At 39.6% G+C, this 12,727-nt stretch overlaps 1 protein-coding gene across 1 annotated transcript in view; it reads left to right on the top strand.

Moving 5' to 3' along the window:
* Positions 1–1,173: 1,173 nt before the first annotated feature.
* Positions 1,174–12,727, top strand: part of NUP210 (nucleoporin 210kDa) — a gene marked incomplete at its 5' end in the record, with an annotated part of 43,336 nt that continues 31,782 nt past the window's right edge. The window contains 8 exons of the mRNA XM_010008863.1: positions 1,174–1,324; positions 3,072–3,204; positions 4,033–4,191; positions 4,693–4,761; positions 5,075–5,181; positions 6,253–6,393; positions 7,614–7,751; positions 11,933–12,088. Of these exons, the coding sequence (XP_010007165.1) occupies positions 1,174–1,324; positions 3,072–3,204; positions 4,033–4,191; positions 4,693–4,761; positions 5,075–5,181; positions 6,253–6,393; positions 7,614–7,751; positions 11,933–12,088 (1,054 nt within the window). The remainder of the gene's footprint in view (positions 1,325–3,071; positions 3,205–4,032; positions 4,192–4,692; positions 4,762–5,074; positions 5,182–6,252; positions 6,394–7,613; positions 7,752–11,932; positions 12,089–12,727) is intronic.

Below are 12,727 nucleotides of genomic sequence, written 5' to 3'. Positions count from 1 at the left end.
TCAGAAAACAGGTTCCAGCAAAATGTAGGTGGTTTGGGGAGCAAAAAATAATGTAGGGAACTGTATCCTCCTTTAAAACACCTGGCTTTATTCACATGAAATTTATATCACTAGCCGTGGGGAAATCAGTTCTCTTAGCAGAATGGTTAACAGGTAGTGTCTGTCCTCAAACCTGCATTCCAAATAGACTGGAAATGGGGTAGAGGTAGTAAACAAGACTCATTGCTAATGGGTAAACAAAAAGTCCCAGTTATGCAGCCTTAGAGAAGCAAGCACACAGCATTCCCTAAGGAAAGCTGTTAAGCCCATAATACACTCAAAACTGCAGGTATGAGGGCATGCCCCCTGTCTGCAGTGAGAGCCAGTGTGCTAATTGCTCAGTTTCAGTATAAGTATTTGCTAGAGATATGATTTTAACGGAGCTAATATTGATACGTCCTCTACTGTTAGCACAGCTATGATAACATAAAAATGTTCTAGTGGGGTTACAGCTTTGCAATAGAAATGATGAACTGTCATAAATGTGTTAATACTCATAACTGTTCTCAGTATGGCTTTATGGATTTTACTGTGGAAGTGCACAGAAAGCCAAACAGATCCTGCATGTAGAGAAGCTGGCAACCTTTCAAACATGGTCCTCCCTCCATTTGTGCAGTTGTTTACCCATTCATGGCAAATTCCTTTACCCTCTGTTGTCACATCTTGAAATTTCTGAAGTGTTACTGCAAGTATTCTGCTTGTGATTTATTTTCACAGTCATTTATTAAATGCATCCTGGCTTCTTCATATAGGTTGAAGTTGTGTTCTGGTTTTTTAAGCTGTTGCTTTTACAAACATAAGCTTTGAGTCCTTCACATCAGTTGTTCCACAATAATCTAGAGAGTTTTTGCAGTCACCTACTGTAAAAACAGGAGGGATCATTCTAGACAACATGTGCAGTCTTCTGATATGTCTTGAAACCCACCAACAAGCTTCAAACAAACTTTTATCAGTCACAAAAATGAGCTGCAGATAACTTGAAGAATGAGTAAAATTAGGATATCTTGTCCCAGGCAGACAATTTAAATTTGCTTAACAATGGAAATAGCTGAGAATAGATGCTGCTGTTACTTCTTTATGGGTTTACAAAGATTGGTTAACAGTTTTCTGTTCACTTTTTGGTTCACCTTTCAGTATACTCAAGTTCTTAGAATCCACTTATATTCCACCTTCCTATATATTGGAGATGGAAAAAGCTGCCAAGCAAGGAGACATCATTTTGGTGTCTGGAATGAAAACGGGGAGTTGTAAATTAAAAGCAAGAATACAGGAAAGTGTCTATAAGGTAAGCAGCTTGCATTTATCTTTTTTTCTTTTATTATTTAGTCTTACAGTCCCACATGACAGGAGTCCTGTGAGTTTACCCTGCCATATTTTTGCTGTTGTGGATATTAGTGCTGTCCCCCTGCCTGCATTGTCTCTGTAGCCTGTATTGCAGAAGATGATCACCCTGGAAGGCTCAGAGTTTGGTGCAGTTACCTAATCCATGAGCGTGCATGTGCCAGAGCTCACTCCTAAGCATAGCTCTCTGACAAAAGGCCCTGTGGCACAGAAGCAGACTTCAAATACTTCTGTGCAATTTTATTACTCTTGATAGCCATATAGTAATGTATAAATATATAATAATATATGTATTTATAATAATATATGTATGTATATAATAATATATGTATATAATAATAGCCATATTATGTATATAGCATCATGCTGGATAGGGCATTGGCCCTTTAGGTTTTTAAAAAAATTACCGACTAGAACATTTTAGGTCTTTTTTCCAATAAACAAACAGCTAGAACAAGAATCACTGTATTGGATATACCTTTATTTCCTGTTGTGCTAGAAGTTAGTGTCATATGAATACCTTGTTAGTACCTAATTCTGCCCCATTAGACTTCTGGTCGCCAAGGAAGGGATTTGGGATCATGGTGTCAGTGCTGCAAAGCTGTTGGACTGCAGAGCTGGCAGCCTTCCCAGCTGCTATGGATCCATGCTGGTTCTTTTTGTAAATTATGGTGACTGGGTTTTTCATTTAACTCTGGTAACAGAATTGGTTTTTCTCTTAATAGAATTTACAAACACTTGAGAGTTTTTATGGGTTACTGCTTACAGGGATACTTGACATTGCATCAGCTCAATACTGCCCCTTAAAAAAAAATCCTTGTATAAAATGGTGAGGGTTTTCTGAAGTTCATCTAATGTCTGCAGTCTGTTTTTGTTGTACTTACTGGTTTTGCTTAAAGCTGAATTGACTTGGGCTATCTAACCCATACCTGTAAAAAGTATTCTATGAAAATAATATCTGAATGTATGCTCTACTAGTAACATGGCACAAATAATAGCGCATATTAAGAATTTTCTTTTTGCTGTAGTTCTATCTTAGCTGATTGTGCTGAGTATAGTTACTCTACATGGTATATCTGACTTTCTTTCTGGAATGCTTGTAGTTTTTTATTCCATTTTATTTTAGTATTTGTTTTTCTGGATTAGTTCTGAGGTGATAAGTCCAACTGAAGTAATCTTGTTCTATTTGTGCTTTTTTATGGCTTTCTGCTTAGTAGTTTCTTTAAATCTTTCTCTGCATCCAGACTGCCCATTTTTAGTGAACAGCCCTGAAATAACTGTAATAGAATTTGTACAATTATCCATTGTATTCCCAATTGAGTAGACCAATGAGCTTGATACAGATCCCTCAGTGAAGTTATAAAGGTTGTGTTGTATGGGGGCACCATGTTTTACAGGAAGGAAAGTAATTTCTAGGTTTCTGAATAGTCACTGTGGACCTCTCTCAAATTTTCCTCTATTCTCCAGAAAGCTGAACAAAAATGATGTCCATAGAGCCAATTTTTTCTCTGTACCAACCATTGTCCTTTGCACTTCCCTCTTGTGACAAAATTTGAGATTATAATAAATAGGCAATTACAGCAAGTAGTATTTTTCACTCATAGATTATAAGTTATTACTGCATGGTCTGTTACAAACAAATGAGCTACTTTAAATGTTGCTTTTTTTCTTCCCCCCCCCCAAATCAACAGGAAGTACAACCTGCAGAAATCAGATTGCTTATTTTGGAAAACATCCTTTTCAGTCCAGCGTATGACGTTTATCTTCTGGTGGGAACATCAATTCAGTACAGAGTTCAGAAAATAAGGCAAGGGAAGATTACAGGTTTGTCTTGGTTTGGGGGGGGGTTACAATACTTTGTGTGAATTTTTAACTCCTGAGAAATTTTCAATTGTGTTTAAAATACCATGTGAATATTTAATAGTGTTTTCCTAAACCACACAATAATACAGCTGTTGTTTTAGTGTTTTTTTTCTCTCAAATAATTTGTGTTTATAAAGGATATATACACTTGCTGATTTGTCATGGACCTGAAGCTAAGGTTATCTTAGAACAGGAGCTAACACTATAATTGATTTGACATTGACCAAGGAACTGTGTCTGAGTTTCTTAGTCAAATCAAATTTAGATAGCTAGCTTTTCTAACAGAAAGCATTTTCTTGACAAATGGATTTGCTCCACTTCTACAAGTGTGGGTTAGCTGGCTTTATGTCCATATAAAGGTGTGGAAGTTTGTAGTTGCATCTGTTGCTTACAAGGAGCTTGTGCTGGTAATTAAGTTATTCTTCTGTTTTTCTTTTTTCCTGGACTGCTAAACCAGGCTCTCTGCATGGGGGAGGTAATGTAGTATGGAGTAACACAAATTGTCAGTCACTTGTTGAAAGTGTTCTGTCCACTTTTGAGGCTGCAAATGAATTGGATGTTAAGTCTGAAGTGCAGGGTGATATTATTTGGGAAGTGCAGCATTGAAATAAAGTTATGCCAGAGTCTCTGTGTGTGTGCGCCTGTTGGTAGAAGTAGAAATGTTATTTCTAAAAGACATTTAATGGGTGCACGAGGCATCAATAACAATGAATCAGCAATAATTAGCAGCATGTGAACACCGAGACACGGGCTGTTATTGTTTCATGTGTTGTCTTCTTTTATCTGCAGAATTAACGATGCCATCTGAGCAGTACGAGCTGCAGCTACAGAACAACATACCTGGTCCCAAGGCAGACCCATCTTGGCCAGTTGCCAAGTTGGACCAGGCAACACTGGTGGTTACTGCATTGTATCAGGGACAAACCAACCTCGTCCTTAGGCACAAGAGTATCCTTCCTAGGTGATGCTTTTCCATCCAGATCTTTGTGGCAGGAGACAAACTTTCCACCTTTTGCAGCACAAAAAGATTAAATTGTCCATGTTTGTGCCAGTAGCCTGGAAAATCAGGAGCACCAGGTAGAGCCATAGAAAGCAGGACTGCTGTGAAATCAGTCTCAAAAGACTCTGCCTGGTGCCTTGAAGTGTTCTGAGAAATTGGTTGGCAAAAGATCATTTAAATCATGTCTGTCCCACTCAGTCAATGTGAAAATGTGATGGAGCTTTATTTAATTTTTATATTTAAAGCACTACATTCTCTAGTGGGAGCTCTCTCAAATGCTTACTGTCTTTCAGGACAGTAGAGATAACATTTATTTCCACTGTACAGTTACTTTCCACTATAAAGTTAATTAACTTTAAATACCCAGAGAGGCACAAGGAGCCTCAGGATCAAGCTGATCTTTACTTGACTTTTGACAAAACTTTTCTGTTCCTTCACTGAGACTCCAGGTATTCGCATGCAGGGGGTTTCCAGGCTACCCAACAGCACCATCTATGTTGTAAATCCTGAGTATCTAGGTTGGTACTGGCTGCAGTTTCCCTGATGGCTTCAAATCATTTCTTGCCTTGTTTTTACCTTGGTGTTTTTCCATGTGTATATATATGCTTCCATTTCTTGTATTACTGTCCATAGAAAAGTAAGTTTATTCCTAAAAGTAGCTCAATGTGAAAGAAGTTTAGTAGTAAATATTTACTTTGTTTCACGGCTGCATTCAGCAGCTTAAACCAATGAATGTGCATCTTCAGTGCATGGGCACCAGAAGGAAAACACTTCTGTTCATTATGTACAGAGGCCCTTGGTTCATGCTGGTCAATATCTCCTGTTTTGTAGGATTTACAGTTCATCCAGGTGACAGATGGGTCCTAGAAACAGGCAGACTTTATGAAATCACAATTGAAGTGTATGATAAATCAAGCAATAAGGTGTATTTATCTGATGTAAGTACAAATGTTGATATACTTCTGAGTGTTTGTCTCCTAAATCCTGGCTTTCTCTGAAATCAGTTGAGCAGTTTCTTTTTTATAGTGAGCTAGAACACTTCAAAGCATGTTTCTTGCCTTTTCCCCTATGATTTGTTAGTTGTTTTTTGTTGTTTTTTTTTAAATAAAGCATTCTGGATGATGCATGATAAAGTGCACATTGGAGTCTTAAGTCCTGCAGAAAAAGCTGGAAGAAGTTGGACAATGCCCTTCATAATTGTAGCATGGGCATTGGACTGGAAATCGGGAATAGTGGTAACAGCTGGAGAGCACTCCCAATACAGTATTTCATCTCATCGGAGCCCCCAAAATAAAAGTTTATCACCTTTAGGGGCAATCTTTCCTCTTAAAGAATGGGGGATCAGGTGGACTTATAACACTTTTGGGGAGCTACCTGTTTCCTTTCACTTGATCATAGGAAAAGCTTGGATAGTAAGCCAGCATTACAGCACTTCACTCTTTGGGAGTTAAGATGAATTCTAGGTGCTAGATACTTTGCTCTTAAAAAATTAATCAAACAAGATTTAAATAGTTCCTTAGCAAGCAGAAAAATGTTATTAAATTATTGCTTTTCAGAATACTGAGCTTCTGTGAATGTTACTTGTTTTGCACTGTTTGCTTCCTGAGAAATAGCTGAGTTTCAGCTGGATTTCTGAAACGTGCTATCGGCGCAGTGCATGTGCTTGTTCTTCCCTTTTGTGTTTAAGAATGGTGAAAGAAAGAAATTATTATGAAATATGTATTATTTAGTGTTACAAATATTGTTACTTTTTGTGTTAAATCACATATAGCTGATAATTTTAAGAAGCAAATGTTTGCTGTGGTGGTAATGCAGTGTCTGAAAGAAAATCTTGTTGAAAGACTGAAACTTTCATAGAGAAATTCTTACTCTGATTCAGACAAGTTTCTTTGAACTATGTTATTAAACAGATGTTTTCTCATGGATTTGTAGCTAACATGCTTATGGCTGTCACTACAGTATTAGTATCAGTTACCTGTGGCAATATCTCTTTATTGTTCTGGTTTTAGAGTATCAGAATTAATACAAAGCTGTCCAAAGAATATTTTGAGGTGCTGAAGTCGTCTCTGAATGGGTCGTATCATTATGTGAAAGCAATAAAGAAGGGTCAGACTGTTATTGATGCTGCACTGACATCAGTAATAGATCAGGTATGTTGATAATAAAAACTTCTGCTTCACTGATAGGCATAAAAATAGTTTACTTGTGCAGTAGTGACTTAATAGTGACATAGCAAGTCAAAGAATTACATGAGTCTAAGCTGCCTCTATTTAAACAGATTAAGAACCAAATTCTAAAATCCTTACTTCAGGAAAACTGTCAATTGAGTCAACAGAGGATTTGCTTAAATAAAGACTGTGGGATTTTGCTGCCGAGTGTGTGGCAAACTCCTGTGAAACTAGTGGTGACTGTTTTTTTCATGGCAGATACTTATGTGGGCACATGTTGTATCCTTGTGCTGGTCCTCTCACATTCTCTGAGTGAATTTTACAATTTATTGTGGTAGGATCATCAGTGTCATACCCTGGCCTTGTTCTGCATTCAGTTACATTTGGAAAGTTTTCTCTCATTTGGTAAGTGATGCTAAATGCTGGAATGAAAATCTGCCAAATGTATCAGCCTGCAAACTCCTTCAAATTAATATTCATTAACTTTCTGCTAGTTGGGCAGGCTGCTGAATGTATGGTTAACTAGGGCACGTGGTGTGAAAGTGATTTGCTTTTGCTTGGAACTTGGAAAAATTCAACACTTCAACCCATTTGCTTGAGTAGGATTTAGTAGATCCCTGTATATGATAAGCTGTGCTCATTCTCTGTGTTAGAGAGGTACTCTTGAATGAAATTGGGTCTACTGAGAGCTGTTGAAGTTCTCCTTCAGAACTCCAGTCAGGAGCAGTTTGGTGTGCCAGAGGGCTGCGACATTACAATGACAGCTAAGTTTTTAAGGCTAGTGTTACCAGATGAGTGAGAAATGGATCTTTAGGCCATTAGTCTTAGAGTTTTGTCTTCTCCGACTGTGAGTGGAATGAGCAACTAGTAAAAGCAGGTGTGAAGTTGCTGAATTAGCTCTCCAGATGAGGCCTTAAAAACTAGGAGTAAAAAGGCCGACAGCAACAAGAAATCCAGGCTTTCCAAGTGGATGTGGGCACCTGTATCTCCGTAGTAATGCTGTTCATTTAATACAATAGCACACTTTGCTGCAAGGGGCTGACTGTTTGCTCACAAGTAACACTGTTCATAAGTGACCCTAAATAACTGCTTTCCTTTCTCTCTGAGGTGTTCTCAACAGCTTGTCTATATATAAGACCTAAACATTAATTCTAGAAAGAGCTGTGGTGCCATTTATAATGCTGTGCTCTTGCTTTTTGCAGGATGGAGGGGTCCATATGTTAGCAGTTCCTGTACGAAAGCAGCAAGATGTAGAAATATATCTTCCCATAGTTCTTACTCCCAGTATTTTGACGTTTCCTTGGCAGCCAAAAGCAGGAGTCAACCAGCACCTCATCCAGGTATGCCAAAGAAGACTAATTGCAGGAAGTGTCACTCAAGCAGGTGTAGCAAGGCATGAAACCACTTAAATAGAGTTGGCTTTGGATACTTCAGGCACAGTGATACCCAAAACTGTATTTGGAGGAATTTTGTTGCATGTTAGTTGCAGGAATTAAAGTGTAATTTTAAACAAGCACACAAGAAACCAGCAAACATGAAGCCCCACCAACTTGTACCTCTTGTCTCTCATTTGCTTCCTGTCTCCCTCAGACATGCACTGCACATGTATGCACACAGTGGTTTGGAATTACAGAAAACATCCTAGGTACTAAGCTTCATAGTAAGGACTGGAGGCAACAGGCTGACCATGAGCCAACAATGTGCACTTGTGGCCAAGAAGGCCAATGGCATCCTGGGATACATCAAGAAGAGTGTGGCTAGTAGGTTAAGGGAAGTAATTCTCCCCATCTATTCTACCCTAGTGAAGCCACATCTGGAGAATTGGGTCCAGTTCTGGGCTCCCCAGGTCGTGAAGGTTAAGGAGCAACTGAAAGGGTCTAGCACAGGGCAACAAAGATGGTTGTGGGATTGGAGAATCTCTCATATGAGGAGAGGCTGAGACAGCTCAGGCTGTTCAGCCTGGATAAGAGAAGGCTGAGGAGGGATCTCATCAGTGCTACTACAGGGGGTGTCAGGAGGCTGGGGCCAGTCTCTTTTCCTCACTGTCCAAAGACAAGGGGCAATGGGCACAAGCTGGAGCACAGGAAGGTCAAGCTAAACATGAGAAAGTTCTTTACTGTGAGGGTAATGGAGACCTGGGACAGGCTGCCCAGGGAGGCTGTGGAGTCTCCTTCTCTGGAGACATTCTAAACCCATCTGGATGTGCCCCTGTGGGGTCCTCTGTAGGTGATCCTGCTCTGGCAGGGGGGTTGGACTAAGTGATCTTCCCCACCACACTGCCTGCTGTGAAGGGCTGGCAGTGTGGATCAGTGACTGCCAGCAGGGCATGACAAGGTTCCTGAGCAGCACCCTGTGAACGTCACTGTCATTTGCTGCTGCTTCTAATAAAAAGTTACAGGGAGACAAAGGCCACAGATTGATTTATAGTGTGCCCTTCTAAATTGATGTTTTTCTTACATTCCTTGTGTGTCTTTCCTTCCATACACTTCCTGAGGCAAATTGCTGGTTTTCCAGTATCCAGAGTGTAGTCTTAACTGGAGAAAAGACCACTGTGCTTCCCCAGCCTGGACTCTTACCTCAGTACAGTGATACCCAGATCTCATTCTCAGGTGTTTTGTGTACAGTTCCTACCTCTCCCTTTTGCCATGAAGTCTTGCCGAGTGTTGGGTCCCTCTTCAAGTGAACAGGATGGAGAAAGGGGGTGGGGGACAGTGTCTGAACTGAAGGAGTCAATCTCGTAGGCTAAAATTGCACTGTCTGGTGTAAATCTGAAGTTACTGCCATAGAGTCTAGCACTCTCATCTATAATTTCAATTATTATTTTTGCAATTAGTTTGGTTTAGTTTATGCTACACCCAGCCACACCAGCAGAGTGTGGTAAAAATTCTGAGTACAAATAAGCATTTTCAGTGCTTGATCATAACTTCTGCTAGAGTTTTCCCAGTAAGGGAAAGTAAGTGCAGTTTTCTGCTTCACACCTCTTCTCCAGTTCTGTTATTGTCTAGACTTTTCTTGCATGTATCATTAAATATCTCACTAGAGAACATTCATTCATGTTACTCCAGTAATCTGCATCAATAATCTCACTTTACTGTGATTTTTTTTTAAATTAAATACATAAAAACTTTTTTTCTCCTGACACTTGAAATAATTTGCATTTACTGAAACTGAGAACATTTTCCCACTCTGCCCATTCAACAATACTGGTGGTTGTAGAAAATAGCACAAAGCTTGGCTGCTGTTCCTGCCTGTAGATTAGTGTTTGCCTCCTACACTAGTTCTTGAGTCAGGCTGTTTTAAATTGGTGAAGAGACTTTTTTTCTGCAAATAAGCTGAAAGGGATTTTTGGAACTAGCCAAATTCTGTTTATAGCTAAAGTAACTCCTTCCAGATGGTATCAGAATGTCTTCTAGGTTTTACTTTGTCAGCTGTCTGTTTTCTGTTTGTTGTTTTCTTCATATTTTTGCTGATAAGATGGCTACTATTGCAAGGAAAAAGGAAAAAAGGACATTTTCTTCCTTCCATGCATTAGAGAAGTGAAGTGCCACCTTTGTGAAGCCAAGTACATGGAGGTTATTTTTTTTCCAGTGAGGGTATCACCATCAGTGCTAAGAGTGGACTGGAGTTCAGCCAGCAGGCTGTGGATTAATTAGACTGAAGCAGAAGCTGGTTTTACCCTTTCTTTCCTCAGTGCATACTGACTGCTAGGAAGACAAATGTAATTAATCTGGTTTGTATAGCAATAAGATGTGACTCCATAGAATTATTAAGAAATAGATATTTCTGTTTCATGTTTTCATTCCCATGTTTTAATTGAAAATATCTTTACAAAACATCCTGAACTTTTACATTCTCTAAATGTTTCTCACTACATCCCATGCATCTCCTTCTGTCACACACCATCTTTCCTAGTCATCCATTTGTCTTTGTCCAGTGCTCTTTCTTTAATCAGGTTGTGCACTTGCTTATGGTAAGGAAAAAAGGCAAATGACTGTCCTTTTGATAGACTTATTTTTTTTTTGCCCCTGGTTAAAGTTATTAGCTAAGCTCCTGCATAACTTAGATTTATTTTCCACACTGTCCTTCTATACAAGATTTATCATCTTGTTCATTTTTAGTTTAATTATGGAATGAGTTAGAGCAAAAGCTAACAAAAAAAGAGGAAGTAATGTTCACTCTTTTTCTAATCTGATGGAACTTTGAAATGTCTTTTTGGAGTATGGAAGCTTTTTGGTGGTTTCATTTGGGTTTTTAAACTTGCTTTAAAAATTGTGTTATCCTCAGGATGCCTTTCAGCACAGTATTTGCTTCAGCAGACATTTCCTGTAACTCATAATGGTGTTGTTTAAAACATACATTTTATAGCATTATAATGATTGTTTCTTCAGTAACTAGTATTACACATCTAGGAGGATGGTGCTATGGTGTGTTGGCAATGTGTTTTTTGCCCTTCACTTTATAAAGCATGAACCTGCAGCAGATACTACCTTGGCTGCCAAGGGCTCATTCAGTGAGTATAATAATTTGTCCCTATTGCTGTGGGCCATAATATCAAGTAAGTAGTTCTTACCCTTCTGTAGAATAATATTCCACTCACTCAAGCTCTTCTAGTTTTGAAACAACCCTTCAAGAGTTGGCAGCTCTAGGAAAAGGGTAGGTTTTTCTTTTTGTTGTTGGTTTTTTGTGGGTTTTCTATGGGAATCTGCATGATAAACCTGAGCTTGTAAGTGGCAGTTGCTGACTCCTGCCTTGCAGAGCCCTGGTGGGATGGCAGCCTGGCTGCTTCGCGGGCCCCGCGGTGCTGCTGCCAGGAGTGGGCAGTTCCCATATGTGTTCATTCCAGAACTGAGCAGTTGCTGGAGCAGCATGTTTATGGAATGGCTGCAGGTAGATCAGCTGATCTGCAGCATGAAAGTACAGAAGTAATGCTAAGAAGAGTAACTTTATTTTTCTTTTTGTTTTTTCCCCCCTCTTGCCTTATTCCCTCCCTGCCTCCCACCTTCTGTTCCCTTCAGGTGCCTTAACAATTCCCACTGAAAGAAGCTAGCAGGTACAGTGTGTTAGGTTAGCAACTCTGGGACCCGAGGTCAGCCCTTTGGCTGTCAGCAACAGGGAGACAGTGTGAGTTCTGGGAAGTACAATGATCCCACGTGCAGGCCTCTGGGCTGCCTGTTTGTGAACTGCTCTGCTGACTCAGCACTGTCAGTCCCTGGGAGCTGTAAGCATCAGGCTTCTGCAACTGGGAGAGACGTGTGGGTTAACAGCACTGATGAGCACAAAGGATATGAGTATGAAGAAAGCTGAATTAAAATGAAGGCAGGGTAGTCATCTTATCTCTGACTTCAGCTTGCTTATTTGAATGTTCTGAAGTGTTACTTTATTTGTATTTCCTCAGTAATAGCATTGTTGTGGCTCAGTGTGTCCCTGGTTTTTGTGCAAGATATTCAACGGCTTGACAGCTAAAAATGTGAGTACCATATACTTTATAAAATATTTGAAGTATTTTCTCTCTGTATTCTAGGCTCAAGGTGGAAGTGGAAAATTCAGCTGGTTCTCTTCTAACCAGGCAGTTGCAACAGTGACAGCCAAAGGAGTAATGGCAACTGGAAGTGACATTGGCATCAGTGTTATTCGGGCAACTGATGTTCAGAATCCATTGCATTATGGAGAAATGAAGGTAAAACTTATTTCCCCAGGTCACTCTTCAATATGGCTTTTGGAAACAGTGAAGAAGCTGAGAATACCATAGTCATTCCCTTTTCCAAGTAGTTTCCCTGCTTGTCCTGTGGCAGGTTACGTGCTCAGTTTGAGTCTGTGCTTCTGGGGATTCAAGCTCTCTCCACTTCATTAACTTTACTCCTATTTTTTGCCCCTTTCTGATTTCATTGGCAAGTCATTTTTCTTGTTGAAAGTTTTGAGTGCAAAAAGGAGATAGTAATTTATTGCTTGCTGAGCCATCTAAGCAGAGAAGCCAGACTAAAAATGCATTCTGCAGGGGAAGAGGTGGGTGTTTTCCTTTAGTATAAAAGGATGACAGATACCATCAAGTTGCACAAGGAAACTCCTGCTTGGAGAAGTGGCTGAAATGAATATAGTGCCACATAATAAATCCAGATACCAAAGCTGGCCAAGACAAAAATAATTTTTTAGGAAAATTAGGAGAAAATGGAAATGAAAAATATATCTCCCAAGAGGTTTTGTGGTCTCTGTGCAAATCATACCCTGTTCTTAGTACTTGGTCAGGGTGATCAGTGTGTGGTATGGGGTGAGGAAAATACAGGAACAGTCTATGTAATGGCCCCACAGGAAAGAGGGT

Source organism: Chaetura pelagica, unplaced genomic scaffold (genome assembly GCF_000747805.2).
Source record: "Chaetura pelagica isolate M959 unplaced genomic scaffold, ChaPel_1.0 scaffold52, whole genome shotgun sequence".
Classification (NCBI taxonomy): Eukaryota; Metazoa; Chordata; class Aves; order Apodiformes; family Apodidae; genus Chaetura; species Chaetura pelagica.
The sequence above is the reverse complement of the archived record's forward strand: the minus strand, read 5'-3'. Positions and strand labels throughout refer to the sequence as shown.